Source organism: Doryrhamphus excisus, chromosome 1 (genome assembly GCF_030265055.1).
Source record: "Doryrhamphus excisus isolate RoL2022-K1 chromosome 1, RoL_Dexc_1.0, whole genome shotgun sequence".
Taxonomy (NCBI): Eukaryota; Metazoa; Chordata; class Actinopteri; order Syngnathiformes; family Syngnathidae; genus Doryrhamphus; species Doryrhamphus excisus.
The window spans coordinates 10838559-10855242 of record NC_080466.1 but is presented as its reverse complement, the minus strand read 5'-3'; the positions used below and the strand labels follow the sequence as shown (position 1 = coordinate 10855242).

The following is a 16684-nucleotide window of genomic DNA, read 5'->3' as shown; positions in this document are numbered from 1 at the left end:
AGGGGGCCCATTTTTTTTCCGACCCTTTGCATTGAGTTGTGGACTCCTATAGAGCAGGTACACACAATAACCCGCACACAACGCCATATATTTCTTCCAGTATCTGGCCCTACCATCACAGAGGGGGCAAATTTACTACGCCTTTTGAAATCGAGCATTTTGAGCCATCCCAAACGTCTTTCAGGGCTCACTTCCAAATGCGTATACCTCATTATCTGAAAATATGGCATGGTTTAACACGGGAATACACCATTCTAACTACATTTATAGGTCAGAAAAGTGGGAAAACATAATAGGTCCCCTTAGAGGGAAACAACACTTTTGGCTCGGCTCCCTAAAAAGTTTTGTTTGTTTGTAACATTTAAAATTAATTTCTAACATAAATCAGGGTTCAGGGTTGGGCATCTCTGGGTGGAGTTGGTCACCGATTTTCTCGGAATAATCCAGCTTCCTCCCACGTTAAAAAAAAGGGTGTTCAAATTACAGCTCGCAATCTAAATTTGGCCCGCCATCCATTTTTAACTGGGCCGTAACAAAGTTTAAAAATACAATTTGACTATGGTCCATGGACAAAATGTGCTGTTTTGTAGTTTTTAGTTTAAACACTCAATGGAGTGACTGTATTGAACAAGGCAGAGGCGATTGTAGAATAAACTTGTTTAAGTTGAAATGAAAAAAGAGACCATATGTGTGGATATGCTACTTCCTTGAGGCTGAATCTGTGGACAGGGTTACAGATTGGCGGCTTGCAGCTCATTTATTGGGTGCAGGCTGGTCGAAATAAAATCAAACCAAAAAAACATAATCAGTAATATGACAAATAAAGCTAATGGCACAACATAAGAAGAAAAAGCTTTAATATTGACGCTGTTATTATAATATTTATTATAATATAATATTGACAAATAACACAAAGGTTTGTCTATGGCGTGTTTTTTTATCCTTTTAACAAAATTTAAATATACATTATGTATGCATGTGGCCCCTGAATCATGTGACGTTTCAGTATGTGGCCCATGGTGGATAAAGTTTGAACACACGTGTTCTAAATTGTCCCCAGATCATACGGGGTAGTCCAAACAGGGCCGCCAAGACATTTTATCATTAAAAAGGAGAGGATGAACAGGGTCCCAGAATCCCCACAACCCACTCAGTATTCCATCGATGTTTGATCCTGACCTTACTGTTGCATGTCCTTGATGCATGCCGAGCGGCGCAAATGCATTTTCTTTTTTTTTGTTGTTGTTGGAGGGTGGGTGAAGAATTGCATGCTCCAGAACATTTTAATGTGCCTTGTCATTCTTAGCACCATCAGTAAGCCCACAGCAGGGGCTCAGAGCGACCATTTTGATGATGAGATTGATTGAATTACCACTGCTAAAGCTGACACTTAATGGATTATGATGGGCGGAATGGTTGAAACAAATGAGGTGGATCTGTGTAATCCTCTTTCTTTATTACGCGCCCCAGAAAATATGTTTTAAAGTTTAAATGTTGTTAATCTACTTCATAGTCTGGGTTGATTCCAAATAGTCAATAACACACTCATGAATGACCTTAAGTTATCAATGAGGTGTCGTGCTAAAGACTTTTGTTGCAATGACTGCATGTGAAACTGCTGTTTTCTAACACCATCAGCTTATACAACAGTGTTACCTTACACCTGTTTATTGATTTTGCTTCTGTCATACAAGAATGTTCAAAACTCCAATATGATTCATATCATTTTTAATTTCCTTCAACTTGTTTTCTTTTGCCTCTGCTACTGTATTGTGTTCTTGATATATGATCACATCCCTGCGTGACTGCAGGTGGTTGATATAGTGCACATTATGCGTATTGTATGACCACCATTCCAGAACCATATCTGTTAATTTGATCAAACCATGCACTACATGCAATAATATACTTGATGATATATTTTATACATTGTCCAAATTGGGGGTTTTACACAAGGCCAATCATAGCAACGAGTCATAAGACCACAACAATGATTGTTCCTCACATGTTATTCATGATAACGATTCATAACATACCGTACCATACCATAGCATATCATGTCCCTAACACGGTACGCATTGACTAGCATAAGTGTGTTTACATATGCAGTATATTGATGGGCTCCCCATCTATGTGGTAGATAGTAATGCAAATGTGATAATGTATACGGGCGGATGTTGAAGGTCAAAGGCTGTTCAACAAAACTCCAAAGTTGTGTGCAAAACTTTATACTTCTTGATAAGTTGGTTTGAGACATTGGACATCAGCTTTAAAGTGATAGTTTGGATTTTTTGACATGAAGTTGTATGACATCTCCATTAGCAGTGGAGTCCCTTGAGCCCAGTTATGGTCGGATTTTGGTGATGAGAAACATAGTTCCAGTTAGTCGCCGGGACTTCTTAAAGAAAGAGTTTGGCTTATGAAAACAATACGTCTTCAAAAGAGTAATACATTTGAGTAACACATATGTCACACATATGGGTTTTGCTTTGTTGTATAAGCATTGTTGAGCATGTTACTTTAAAAAAGTAATTCATTATAGTAACTAGTTATTTCTCAAAAACAGTAACTGAGTTACTAACTGAGCTACTCCACTACAAAAGTAACTAGTTACCAGTAAAAGTAAAGACGGGTACCATTTGCATTTATTGCAGTCGACGGGTGTTTCTGTGGGTTTGAGTTGCTCACACAAGACATGGACAAAGTTTTTTTTTCGGGGACATAATGTACATTTTACCTTTGACATCAACAAGGTTGAAGTAGTGTCTATACTTCATTTGGCCAACGCTGTTTGGACGTGCTCTAAACACCCACCCACCCAAGTTCTCTGATTGGTTGAAAACACAATCCTACTAAACCTTAGCTAATGCTCGTTGCTTATGTGCACTAAACACCCGCCCGCTCAAGTTCTCTGATTGGCTGAAGACGCAATTTTACTAAAACCTGAGCCAATCCTCATTGCTTATGTGATTATCGCAACCCCCTCCTTGTCACTCTGCAACACTCTCACTGTGCTGCAGATTAGTTATGAAGTCGGTGATATATTTTTAGGGGCTTCAGTAACGTGCAGTAACGGGGTTTCGAAAATGTTAATGTCGTTATGCTGACAGTAAAAGTAATTAGTTAGATTACCCGTTACTGAAAAAAGTAACACCGTTATTCCCATCACTGTGTATAAGTAGACCAACAGCTGCAGATGACATTGTAGTTCATGTGAGGCGATCTCTAATGCAATCAATACCTCAATCATCGTCATATGTTAACTCCTTCAATCTAAAATCATAATAATAAGAAGGCGGATTTAATATCAGATGCCTGGGATTATTGGTCTGTCATGGAGCAATAATCCATGAAAGTTGTACAATTTTGATTGGCAGTGATCTGGATCACTGATTTGAGCCTTGTCATTTGCTGGTGTTGTGAATTTAAAGTCATATACACAGAAAAACATCAGTTGAAGTAGATTGGTTGAGAATTATGATTGCAGCCTGAGATTTCAGGAATTGAAATATTAATGTGTTTGTTTTGATGCCATAAATAAATATAATACACATATTTTAACTAACTAGCCTTTTCTTCTGTTTCTGTCTTTGACTTCCTGTCTGGATCACTGCATGGACAATGACAGGTAAGTGCATCTACTTTAATTCTCGTGAGCTCAAAACACAAGCATGCCTCTTACTTAAGTACACCCGAGATGCATTCAAGCACCATGCTTTGGTAAACAGTAAACACAATGCCTTTTTGTCAGTTGACACTTGCAGAATGGAGCAGTCCCATTTATGCAGCCAATCTCATTTGCTGCTTGAGATGCCAATCTGCCCTCAGACAGGGAAGAGAGAGGCAGCAGAGAGCGGTGGGAGAAAAGCATTTATTCACCCTGACACTGATCAGATAAACGGGAAATGATAAATGCTGTCTCTTTTTATTTCCTTTAACCTGTGTTAACTTTTTGCTAAAAACGGAGGCCCTACAGTTTTGCTCGGCCGCCTTTGAAATGCGTAATCAAAGCATCTCTGTGATTCAGTTTTACTGCGAGGCGATGTGGTTACAAATAGGGATGCATGATGCAGTTGTCATGGTGACTCATTTAGCAAAATGGTGAAGAAGAGCAACTGCCTTCTGGCCAAACACTTTTTAGATTCTGTTTATTGTGTTAAAATCAGGACATACTTATGTATAATATGTTGAATATTTAATGACCATTTTGGACTTACTAATTTATTGTTCGTAAAAAGACCCTGGCGTTCCCAGAATGGCAATGAGGCAGCCTCCTACATTATTTTATTAGCTGCTTGTCCTGATGAGATTTGGCTGCTAACAGTTGGGGCGATATTTGAAAAGGAATGAGAAATTAAACAATTGAACGGCAACTATTGGCCAATTTAAAGTCATTTAAATTTGTTCTTTTGTATCAATTGTACTTTATTGTTTGGATCTGACCGTTTTTCAGATCCAGCCATTGCGTGACAATTGCAGCATTTCCTCTTCATCCATCCATTTTCTATACCGCTTATCCTCACAAGGGTCACGGGCATGCTGGAGCCTATCCCAGCTGTCTTCGTGCGAGAGGCGGGATACACCCTGGACCACATAAAGACAAACAACCATTAACACTCACATTAATAGTCACCAATTAACCTAGCATGCATGTTTTTGGAATGTGGGTGGAGAACATGCAAAGTCCACGCAGAGATGCCCTAGGGGGGAATCCAACACGGGTCGCCTAGCTGTGTGGCATGCACACTAACCACTCTTCACTGTGCAGCCCAATTTCCTCTTCAGTAGGTGATTTTTTTTAATACCATTTGTTGAAAGTTTACTAAGGGATGAGATTCAGACTACAGTAATCCCTATTGAAGTTAATTGCTTCCGGTTTTAAATGCAGGTTTAAATTATCTCACAACAGGCACAATAATCCCTAACTAATGTTGTGTCTGTAAACCATGCTAAGCTAAAACTCAACTCTGAACCCCTGACGTCACTGCACTTCACTTTTAGTCACACTTATTTGTAGAGTAAAGAAATAATTTTACATATCAAAACACTCATGGCTTAAACTCCCTGAAGGGTAAATATCAGTGTCTATGTTTTGGAGGTTTTAAAAGGTCTAATCAAAAGGTTTTTTTTTCTATAATAACGAATGAACAATAAATCCTCAGGTCAGTCCTAGATAAAGCCTTTTAGTCCAGCCACCGTAATGCTCTGAATATTAGGCACTGACCCACATCTGCTCTCAGACCGGTTACATGGAGTCCCAGATGCAAGCCCAGCTGTTTCCTCGCATTATCTCACTGACTGACCCTGATGTTGTATTTTAAGTGCAAGGCTGAGCATTAGTAAAATTCTACATAGCCATAGAAAAGCACACCTCAATAAAATAATAATAATAATAATAATAATAATAATAATAATAATAATAATAATAATAATAATAATAATAATAATAATAATAATAATAATAATAATAATAATAATAATAATAATAATAATAATAATAATAATAATAATAATAATAATAATAATAATAATAATAATAATAATAATAATAATAATACCAATCACTCCACACTCTTTATTGCTCTCTGGTTCTACCATATTTTACTTATCTTGCTTTACTTAATCTTCACTCATTAAATGTACTGTAAAAAAGGTCAGTAAGGATAATTCATAATGCTGCCTACAGAGAACATACTAACTCCTTATTTCTAAAATCACAAATACTTAAACTTGCTGATAAAGTTAATCTTCAAACAGCTAAAATAATGCATAAGGCTAAAAATAACCAATTACCTAAAAAAGTAATCCAATACTTCTCTACAAGAGAGGAGAAATATGATCTCAGGGAAGAACTAAATTTGGAGCACATATGCTAGGACTACGTTAAAAAACCATAGCATTTCAGTATGTGGAATCAAACTATGGAATGGATTGAGTAAGACCCTCAAACAATGCACAACGATGAGCCAATTCAAGAAACAATACAAGCAGTTGATGTTTGCTAAATACAAGGATGAAGAGTCTTGAACCAGTCATGATGTGCTATATATATCACTATATTGGCAGTTACTATGGTACCCATTATGTCATTGTATGGTCATATCACCTCGTACTTCGGTACGTGAATAAAATAAAATAATATAAAAAAATAATTGAAAAAATAAAAATTTATAAAATAAATTAAAAAAATATATATATCAGGAAAGCAGGAAGTGAACAAATGTAACAGTTAGTGATTGTAAAAGTACCAGATGGAGGGGTAGGATTTAATAAGCTTTGCTTCATCCTACTCCTTTTGGACATGTGGAACTGTGAACTGATTATGTGATGCACTCAATTGTAATCTGATGCATGTTCAAATGAAATAAAACCATTACCGTATCATGAAAAAATATATTGATTCTGATTTAGAATAAAAAATACATAAATATCAATATATTAATAATTATGTTGGACATTCAATTCTCAGTCCCATTCTCATCTCGTACTCATACCATGTAATAAATATTCAGCCTGCCAACCTTGCACCCATTCTCGCAGCACTTTAACCTTCCTCAGCAGCCGCCACAGGTCTACCCACGGTGCCATATCTACGTAGGTAAGAATAATGACTCTTCAGTCATTATTATTTATTCAGTGGCACTCATACTGCATGTAAATGAGGCAGGCACTATAGGCCGCCTGCAGAATTAGCCCGAGTAATGAATGTAATTAAAGTGCTCTGTTGGACCTTGTGTATGTTTTAATACATTTAAGATTTGGGCAGTTTGCACCATTTACAGACTGGGAAGGTTGGTGTTATTGAAATATATGTAGGTTGTGAATGTCTTACCTAAATGCATGTGCAGTGTGTGTTTTAATGCGCAGCCATATTAAAAATAAGATGACATTTGAAAGAGACTAGTGTGCAATTGGAGAGAAAATAGCCAGACAAGGATTTGGGGTTCTAAGACAGTGCGTTTGATAATTAGTGTATTGATCCTCATAACCCACCTGTTATAAAAGGAGCCGTGCAAAGCCACCCACACACTGTCATTAGTCATCACCGTCTCCTCGCAGCCCACTGCAGTACATGCTGCCACCCATGATTTAGCTCTGCATCTAGTTATGAGGGGGTGTTAAATGTTTATTATGCAGCACAGTCCTAGCCCCAATGACACGGCATAATGTTGCTCAAGCAGTGCTCCCTTCGTGCAGGAAGCTAGCTTGGTTAATTTGTTTATTTTGAAGGAATTTTGTGTCAAGGTGCTTGCTGCAAGCTATTTTTTAAAGGTCTTACCGTCAGAGTGACGTTTTGTCACGAGTGCACACATGCGATGATACAGAGGCGTTGTCCCTTGCAGCTTGTTAAATACTTGCAATTGGTCAGAGGAGCTATCTGTCAAAATATGATATTCAAGTCTGTGTTAGAGTGGTGGCTAGGGCCACAAAAATGACAAATTTTGTTTTCTGCGCTGTTGAGAGGAGAGTGGCACAAATGGTGTCTTTTGAAGCTGTGGCTTTGGATGTAATGAAGTTTGTTTCATTTATTTCTGAAAATTCCAGCATCAAGACTAGCTTTCCAATACATGATTACGAAACATTTGACATTTATTTATAATCATTGGAAAATAGTGTAATAGGGGGCCTTTATAATGTAATAAGTTAATTATTTTAGCAAATGGATGTTGATTATTTTGAAAGGTGTTAGTACTAGTATACAGATATTTCATAGGCAATGTTGTATGCTGTGGTGTTTCACATTCAACTCAAAACAATATTTAGAGGCATGGACAGACAAAAGTGTGCCTACTTCAGCTTGTAACTGTTCCTTGGCTTCCTTGAAAGCCAATGTTTGACCTTTTACCTCACGTTCACATAAACACCATGTCTTTCTTGTTTTCTGCACAACAACCACCCATCAACACATTTCCTGTTGGGATCGCTGTGACCTTTATACTCCTTTTGTCCCAGTAATTTAATATGCCTTGTAATTGTGCAACATTTCTTATAATTAGCCCCGTTATTGACCTACATCACACACCTTCCTGGTCGGTCGTGCATAGTATTTGCCATCCACATGTGCAGAAATGTTCCACATGCTCACTTGTGCACACAACAGCATATGTATACAATACTGTCATGTCAGCTGGGCTCTGTGCAGAAAAAAGGAACAGAGTATCATGTGTCAGTGGTCGTTAAAACACCACAATAGCCACTTCCCATCTTCACAATCAATTATGGATTGCCATGCCGATTCATATCATGTGTCGGTGCATGCTTGAAATGTGAATAAGCTTATGAATACATTTGTTTTCACCTTGAGCATTTTGTTTACTGTCCATCCGTATGGATTTCTATCAAGCAGCATCTATCTATGTGTTTATAAGTGAGGGAGCAGATCACCCCAGGCACAGGTCAAGCAGAAACCCTATCTATTGTCAGTTAAATGAATTCATGTGTTTGTTTGTCCATAGTCATGCTTCATATTGCTGCAGAGGGAAACAGCGAGAGGGAAGGGGAAAGTAAAGGTGAGCAGGGATAGAGATAAGCTGAAAGTAGTTTAATGTCAGCCCTCCGGACTCTAAGCTTTTAAAATATTCAGTTGTTCTCCATCACCTTTTGCTCTCGCAGCTTATTTAAGAAAAGAGCGACCTAAAATCAATTGAGGTGCCAACATTGGCCTCAATGCCCATACGCCATGGAATAATTAAACAAATGAAACTTCATAACCTCGAGATTTGTTCGTCACGTGTCAAAGAGTCTTTGCCATACTTTGAAGGACGGCTAAGGATGGAATTATTTGACAGGATATGATGATGAGAGAATCATTTGATGCCATGTCCTTATCCTTATGCCTCACTGTAAGATACTGGAGTATTTTGCATTTACAGTGTATGGCATCTGGATGATTAACACCCATGTCGAGTCTTCAGATGGGCCAAATATGAACTGGATCATAAATCTTGCATGACAACCAATAACCATTATCCTTGCCTGATACATGTTCACTGACAAATTACTTCAAAGTTTAACCAGCGTTCAACATTGGCAGGGCGTGATGAAAAACTTGAAATGCAAGTCATTCTTACCTACCGTAGCCTTAGACAGATATACAGTCATTCCTCGTTTATCGTGGTTAGTTGGTTCGTTAGTTACAGCATAGAAAAACTGTTTACAATCTTAGAGCCCTCTTGACATGAAAAAATACCCATATAAAGTAACAGACTCACATGTTAGCAGTTCCTTGTTGTTTTTTTTGACAGCGTACTTCCTGTGGTGACTATTGTCTAACAGTGTGTTGTAATAGCGCCTTTAAATTGCATTACAATCCTATTACCAAATATAGTATCCAAAATAAGAGTAAATAAGCCATTTAAAATGGAAATAAAACTGCTCTTGTGTGTCACAGTAAATATGTTCCCTAGAGGACCTTATTGGTGGGTGGACAAATTTGTGAAGTAACATCCGATGATCACAGTTTAGTTTTAGTTTGTTGTGGGTTATGGTCTCAATAGTAGCCCGTGTTATTATTATAATTATTATGTTTGTGCCTCTTGTGAGATTATTTAAACATGGAATCAATGCCTTTAGTTCATTTAGTTAGTTCATATATCTTAAATATGCATTTTTTGCTAATAATAAACCACAACAATGAAATAGTGAACAGACATGACAGAGAGTGAGGGTGCGATGTTTGCAAGGGATGATTGTACAGTTTATAATATAATATACTTATAAATTATTCCATATACCCCACTGTCATTATATTTTCATAACTTTTTTCATTATCATCACGGTGTTTTGATTGGTTGCGTGAGATTACATGATTACATTACATGATGCCCAAAAGTGAGACCAGTGGCATCCATTTAAATTTATGTCAAAGCCTGAATACAGTTACTGTATTACTGTAAATACTGTAAATTTGTGGCGCGTTATGAGTTGTACACAAAATGCTTTGGAAAAAATGCTAGCATACATAATACTAATAACTACAGAGTTGTATCATTATTAGAGAAATGGTCAATGACTTACAGCCAACTAGTTGCTAAGACATATTTGATGATGGCCATGTTTTTCAACTAGTCTAGTCATTTAAATCCCAGTGTACCAAATTCCATAGTGACTCAGGTAAACATCCTACAGTGGGTGTTGTAGAGGGCATTGAGTTGTGTGAGAAATTTCAAGTCTTATGGGGTCAAAATTTGGGGTTTAATGGGTTTACACCACCATGTGGTGTATTCGTCAAAAAAAGAAAATAGCACAGGCAACACAGCGGGGATGCATCTTTTGCCAATTTCTCACCATTTTGTATGCAGCATTTAAAGTAAAAGAGCTAGCTATCTAGCTAGCTTCAAGGGGTGTCCTCATTTTTTCACATGTCCAAATATGGTTAGTTTGACAATTTTTCCCAGTGACAACCATTTCAGTTTCACAATCACAGTCATTATCCTGCCTGAGAAAAGACTACAGTGGAACCTCGGTTTTCATCCTTAATCCATTCCAGGGGGGTCCAAAACATACGGACACCGAAGCAATTTTTCCCTTAACGAATAATGCAAATCCGATAAATCCATTCCAGACATCCAAAACCAAAATATTGTCATCCATCCTCTTTGGCATGCAGAAACCAATGTGATATAACATAAGTGGTATGAGGAGGGGAGGTACGGACATTATCTTTACTGTATGACAGTTAGAGCTGCATACTTCTTCACTTGAATTTTCTTAAATTTCAGTAAACTTCACCACTCAGGTGCAATTAAACACACCAGCCTGTAACACTTTTTATTATGTGTGTACCTTAAACCATCCCCTCTGCAGCCTGTGTTAAAGGTTTCTACTTTTACATGAGAATATTATTGTAACAGATGCTACCTTCACTCTTTGGTACCATTTTTTCTTGAGTTGGGTATTGTTTTGCACTTTTTTTGTCCAATTTCTGGCATGTACAGTCTAACACTCCAAAATATGCAGTGCTTTTGAACGCCTCACCAGTCTATGGCACACTGTGCTTTGAGGAAAATGTTGAATTGTTCATGTTTCTGTGTGTGTTCTGTGAACAAATAACCCACCCACACACACATAATGAGGAAGATTCAAGGATTCGCTGTCCGGAATCTGCCTATAGTGTCCTAACTTTAAAAGGGCCCCAATCAATCCTTCACAGACACTGTCACCAATGTGTGGCTGCTTTATTTAGGTACTCAATTCCGCTGACTAGTAGTTTATTTGGTGCGATAGGTATTTTTCATTTTAGTCCAAAATTGAATCCAATGCCACAGAAACCGAGGTTCCACTGTATGTTATGTCCTGAGTGGCCCCTTAAGTCCATGCGTAACCCTTATTCGAAATAGGTAAATATTGTCTGAATTCTGAAGACATTTTTTAAAATTCCTGTCGAATAACAATTTGTAAACATAATCTTAGTATATATCAAAATAACACAACAAAATTCTGCAGTGATTTTTTTTTTTCCTCTCCACAAAAGAAGCCATCGCAAAGTCATTGTATGCCTCCACTGCTGCGGGGAGTTGAGAGTCAGAATGTAGTGTACAATAGGCAAAAGGCATCCACACTGATGTGAATATATACACACTAGAGAGCAGTCTGTTCCCTCTGTCTGCAGTCACTGTGATTCCCCGTCTTCATCCTACAGCCCCGCCAGCCTCTTGCCACAAAATACAGCAGCTAATGTAAAAGGACAGAGGAAACAACATCTGTACATATGAACACCAAAAAAAGAAGTGTATTTACAGTAGTATATACACTTCTAATGTCCTTGTGTGCAACATTTTACATAACATAAAAACACAGAAGGTTGTATGTGAAAATCTCCATTGAAGCTGGTGGATCATTCTATTTTAGTAATTCAAATCTGCATTTTGATTATAGGTACAGTATGTCTGGTGTAGATTGTTGCTGTTGTTTCATGTGCTTGATTCAGTGAAAGCCACAACAAGTGAGAAGCAATGAGACTTTATATCTTATTTTTTCTTTTTTTTACTTTGATGGTACACAGATATAACAATATGAACGTGTAACTGATCAAAATATATGATCAAGTTAATTCAAAGCAAGGGAAGGGAACAATACTACCAGTGAACCAACACAGTGGATCATAAAGCAACACAATGCGAGTTAAAATAGAAATTTAGACCATGGCTATTACATTTGAGATGATATGCAAATATGCCTCTTTCATTTTCTGGGAGTTATTTTTATGTATTTATTTATTTTTGTTCAGAGGACTGCAGAGATATTGCACTCAAGTCACCAAACACATTTGTCATCCATCCTTTCTGACAAACCTTTCACATACAAATGATTTCAATGTGAATAGCATTCATGTATTTAAACATTTTGCTTTTTTTTTTAAGTTTACAAAAGAAATAGATTATCGTGTATCATTTTTCTCCACACTTGCACCTCTTAATATTTGTACATATATTTGTATCTTTACATTTTGAATCCAACTTAAATATCTTTTATATATGTTAGATCCTTGTGAAATAGTGTTTACCATAATACAAATGTTTTGTCCACAGTTTAATTACATGTCCTGTAGCCGAAAGACACATTAAAGCTCAAATATCCATAAATCAGGGGAGAAAATGTGCAGCTTGTAATGTATTCCTCTTCGTGCTGCTATTACATCAACCATTCCAAGAGTCAAGAGCCCGTTCTGCCTTGTAGCATCAAATGGGCAAAGAAACAGCAGGAAATCCACAGCAAAATGGTCAGCTGCATGAAGCAAACTCCTTCCATATCACAGTGAGATGCTGCGTAAGATGTGACCAAAATATACATTTAATCCTCCGTGCACTCGCCGGTGTATCCAAAAAGAACCGCTTTGCTGGATAGCCACATATAAAGGTCACACCTCACATTCCCGAGAAGGTTGCTGCTGGCAAGTACATGAGCCATATTCATTGATGATCACCAGAGCTCCCTCAATATTGTTCGGCTTGTAGTCAACATAGTACTCCGGTGTAGAAATTGTAGCCATCTGCTGCATGCTTTGCTTCTGCTTCTGTTTACGGCGCTGGCTGCTGAAACACTGCCTCAGCTGTCGTATTCCGGCTGGAAAGCACTTCCATGACACATACAACATGAGCACGATGATGAGGAAAGAAAATATGAGGGCCATTGTGCCTGTCACAACTTTGTGGATCTGCATGGTGCTCTCCAGGTCGTCATGGCCTACTGTGACGGTGAAAGAACTGGTGACCACTTCGCCGCCCTCACCTTCGTAAGGGTTGGGGGTAAACGGGCCAAGGAACACAGAGCCACCATGAACTTGATCCCTTGTCGAGGCGTACAGGCCTGCTGAGGTAACTTCCAGTGGGGGATCTTCACATAGTTGAAAAGCATAGACGGCATCCAAGACATCCTCACCTTGTGCTGTGTCCGGGCTTGAACACAGCAGTGAATTGTCACGTTGCCCTCGAAAGGCACTCAGCCAGGAGGTCAAGGCACACACATTGCGGCTGCACTCCCAGTCGTTTCCTCCAAGGGTAATGCTGGTCAGGGAGGACCATGAATCCAAGATGCGCTGGTCCATAGCAATCAACCGATTGGAGTCCAGCATCAATACCTTGAGGTTGGGTGCGCTCTCAAAAACATGCGGCTCAATGTACTCGATTTCATTGGCTGATAAGTCGATCTTCTCCAAGAAGTGCCAAGTCCAATCCAGGGTATTGACAACGATAGTTGCGCGATTGTTGTGCATATACAAGGTACGTAAAGAGATCAGGCGAGGAAAGTGGGCTAAGTTGACTTTAACCAGCTCATTGTGCTCGAGATGCAACTCTGTCAACTTGAAGAGTCCAGCGAAGGAGTTCCGTGCCAGACTCTGCAGTTGGTTGTATCCCAAGTCAAGAAACTGCATGCTCCGACAGTCTTGGAAAATCCTCACTGGCACAAATTTGAGAGCATTGTAGCGCAAATGCAAATTGGTGAGCTTTCTAAGGCCATGGAACAAGTCAGGCTCAAGGGCCTGCAGCCTGTTGTACGAGAGGTCAAGGATGCGCAGGTTTGGGAGGGGCCTAAAGGTACCATTTGGCAGACTTTCAATTCGGTTGCTGCTCAGGTCTAATTCCTTGACCCGCCTTAACCTGTCAAACGCAGCCTCTTCCACAATGTCAATGTTGTTGTGATCAAGGTAGAGCCAGGTGAGCTGTGACAGGCCAGCCAGTTGGCCTTCACGCAACTCAGTCAAGTTGTTCTCTCTCATGGACAGACCCATGGCACTGCTGAGATTTTGGGGAATGTCCGTGAGGTTCAGCCCCTCACAGTACAGCAGCTTGCTGTCGCAGCGGCACAGCCTGGGACAAACCCCCTCTGCCAAGGGGACCGTCCTTAAAAAAATGCCCAATGAAAACAGTATCAACCCAGGGGGCTTCTTCACTGGCCACTTTAAATACAGTCCAATTAAAAGGAAATCCATCAGCATGAATATCCAGGGATGTCACTGAGCAAATGTCCATTCACTCTGGATATTGTTTTTCTACTTTATCACATCATATGTAGCACATCATGCTTTATTTCTTATTTTTAAATCTTATTTCTTCTGTGGATTTTAGCTTAACGCAGGACTAGTCTTTTTCATTTAGCCGGCTGAAGAAATCCAAATAAAGTCTCTTATGATATAGATCAAATGGTGGGTGGAGACGAAAGATGAAAAAAAATGTCCTCATGGATCGATCTTATCTGAAAAGATTCCTACTCACCCCCTATCCAAAAGCTGACAATCTCCATTCAGCGTCTCGCTTTGTGCCCCGACACTAATTATGTGTGGATCTAAAAAGGACCCCACTGTGGTACAAATTCACCACCACCCCCTCCCTTCTCGCCTTTCAGTGGACACCAGATCCTTGGCAGGCTTACAATGTCTTAGTTCTCCTCAAGTGAAAGAGACAGAAAGAGACGGAATCCAAGTAGGGAGATGGTAGAAAGCGCAAGTTCCCCGGTCAGCATGCATGAGCTTGGTCTCCTCAGCTCCTCCGCAGTCCTCTGCTGCAATGATCATGGGGAGAGGAGAACATTTTTTTCTCGATATCTGTCTTTTTTTTTTCCTTTCTCCTCCCCTTCTTGCTTAAGTTTCAGCAGACCCGGCAGCGTATATTATCGCCCATCTCAGCAAGCAATCACAGATCTGTTTAAATCCCTTAAATCATGCTTTCAGTGGGAGGAAGAAAGAATTGGAAGTGGTGAACCCTGTTTTGACAATATTCCATGTCATCTCAATGGCTCACCTCGGTAGAAAAAAAAAAAAAAAAAAAAAAACCTCTTGCATCCGCAGCAGCTTGCAGGTTTCACTCTCTCCCTCCCCTCGCTCGCTCGATCGCTCTCCGAGGCGATTTCTTAGGCGACTGGAAGAGGGTGCTGAAGGTTAGTGCTGGTAGGCAAGCAGGGGCGGTAAATGTGGAAGGCAAAGGAGCGCACAATCCCTCGCAGCAGACCGGTACACTGACCGTGCATGCAGAAACGCAGACTGTTCACTGAGTGTCGTAAGCCACTCACAATTCAGAGGGTTCACTCTCTCTCTTCTCTCTCTCTCTCGCTCTCTCACTCTCTTTGGCTTGATTGCTCACTCACTTGGTCATGCCGTTCCTCCCTGCCTCCTCTTCCCTCCTTGTCATTCTCTTGCTGTGACCCCCCCACCCCCACCACCACCACCACCACCCAACCCACCTCCTGCACCCCTTCACAGCCCGTGCCTGAGACATTTGCATTTTTAGAATGGCCTGAGCTTAAACTGAGTGCTTTAATGAAACTCTCTGTCGCACTTTAGCTGTCTTTCTCTCTCTCTCTCTTTCAATAATAAATTTGGCCAAATAATGTCTGCCTCCTTTGACCTCACTGCGCGAGAGTAGCTTTATGAGTTCAGAGTTGTGAAGTAACATTCATCCACCGAATGGAATGGTAACCTTTATTAGTTTCAGTGGAGAACAATTTCCATGTGTAATGAAATGGATCTGATGCATAAGGAAATTCCTTATAAGAACATGCACATTATTGTTAGCACAAGTCATCGCCTCCATAGCCATATGATGGAGGTACACGTGCATGAATTCATAAATAATGTCAGCCAGAGTAATATAACTGTTCCATCTTATATGGATCATTCAGGTTTGTGAGTCATATCAGTCCAAACGTAGCTGGAATATAATAAGTCAAAACTAATCTATTGCATTCTCTATTTGATCAAATGACCCTATAGACCTGCATTCTGTTGTCATTGTCAATTATGTCCAGACCGTCCTCTTGGACCACAGATCTAAATGCTTGCCAAAAAGTATTAGTTTAAAGCTCTGTGATCGCTCTCTGAACCTCCACTCTGCTCTTGTTTGCGCTTCTATGGAAACAAGTCCTTGGCTTGTCATCGTTTGCCAATTAATTAGCTGATGATCTATGACAAGACTTATATGGCTGGTGTCACTGCATTGTCTTTCCCCACTTGACCTTTCAGTTCATTTAGCGAGATGCGGCTTCTCGCTCACGGGAATGACTGCGTGATTTGCTGAGCAAAATGAAAAAACGAACTATTTGTTGTTTTAAAGTCACCACCATCACCATCAGATGTGTAATCAAATTTGTTTCATCTTTGAAACTTGTTCATTAATTTTAATTTATTTTTGTCAGTTCAATTTGTTCAAGTCTGCCTTTTTTCAACATTGAAACTGAATCATCCATTTTC

The 16684-nt window shown here is 39.4% G+C and overlaps 2 protein-coding genes across 4 annotated transcripts in view; one reads left to right on the top strand and one right to left on the bottom strand.

The window, feature by feature from the left end:
* ctnna2 (catenin (cadherin-associated protein), alpha 2) overlaps positions 1-16684 on the top strand; it is a 223596-nt gene that overhangs the window by 105162 nt on the left and 101750 nt on the right. Inside the window, exon 8 of one of the 3 annotated variants that reach the window (XM_058046017.1) lies at positions 3629-4292. The exons of the other annotated variants lie outside the window; for them this stretch is intronic. Within the exon in view, the coding sequence (XP_057902000.1) occupies positions 3629-3724 (96 nt within the window). The 3' untranslated portion in view covers positions 3725-4292. Of the gene's footprint in view, positions 1-3628; positions 4293-16684 lie in introns of those variants that run through there. 3 annotated transcript variants of the gene reach the window in all.
* On the bottom strand, positions 10173-15519 carry lrrtm1 (leucine rich repeat transmembrane neuronal 1). Its single transcript, XM_058046019.1, has one exon. The coding sequence runs from the start codon at positions 14435-14437 to the stop codon at positions 12860-12862; it is 1578 nt and encodes a 525-aa protein (XP_057902002.1). The 5' UTR covers positions 14438-15519; the 3' UTR covers positions 10173-12859.

Excerpts from the sequence above, each read along its gene's own strand:
- lrrtm1 (XM_058046019.1), bottom strand. The coding sequence starts at position 14,437 with ATGCTGATGGATTTCCTTTTAATTGGACTGTATTTAAAGTGGCCAGTG.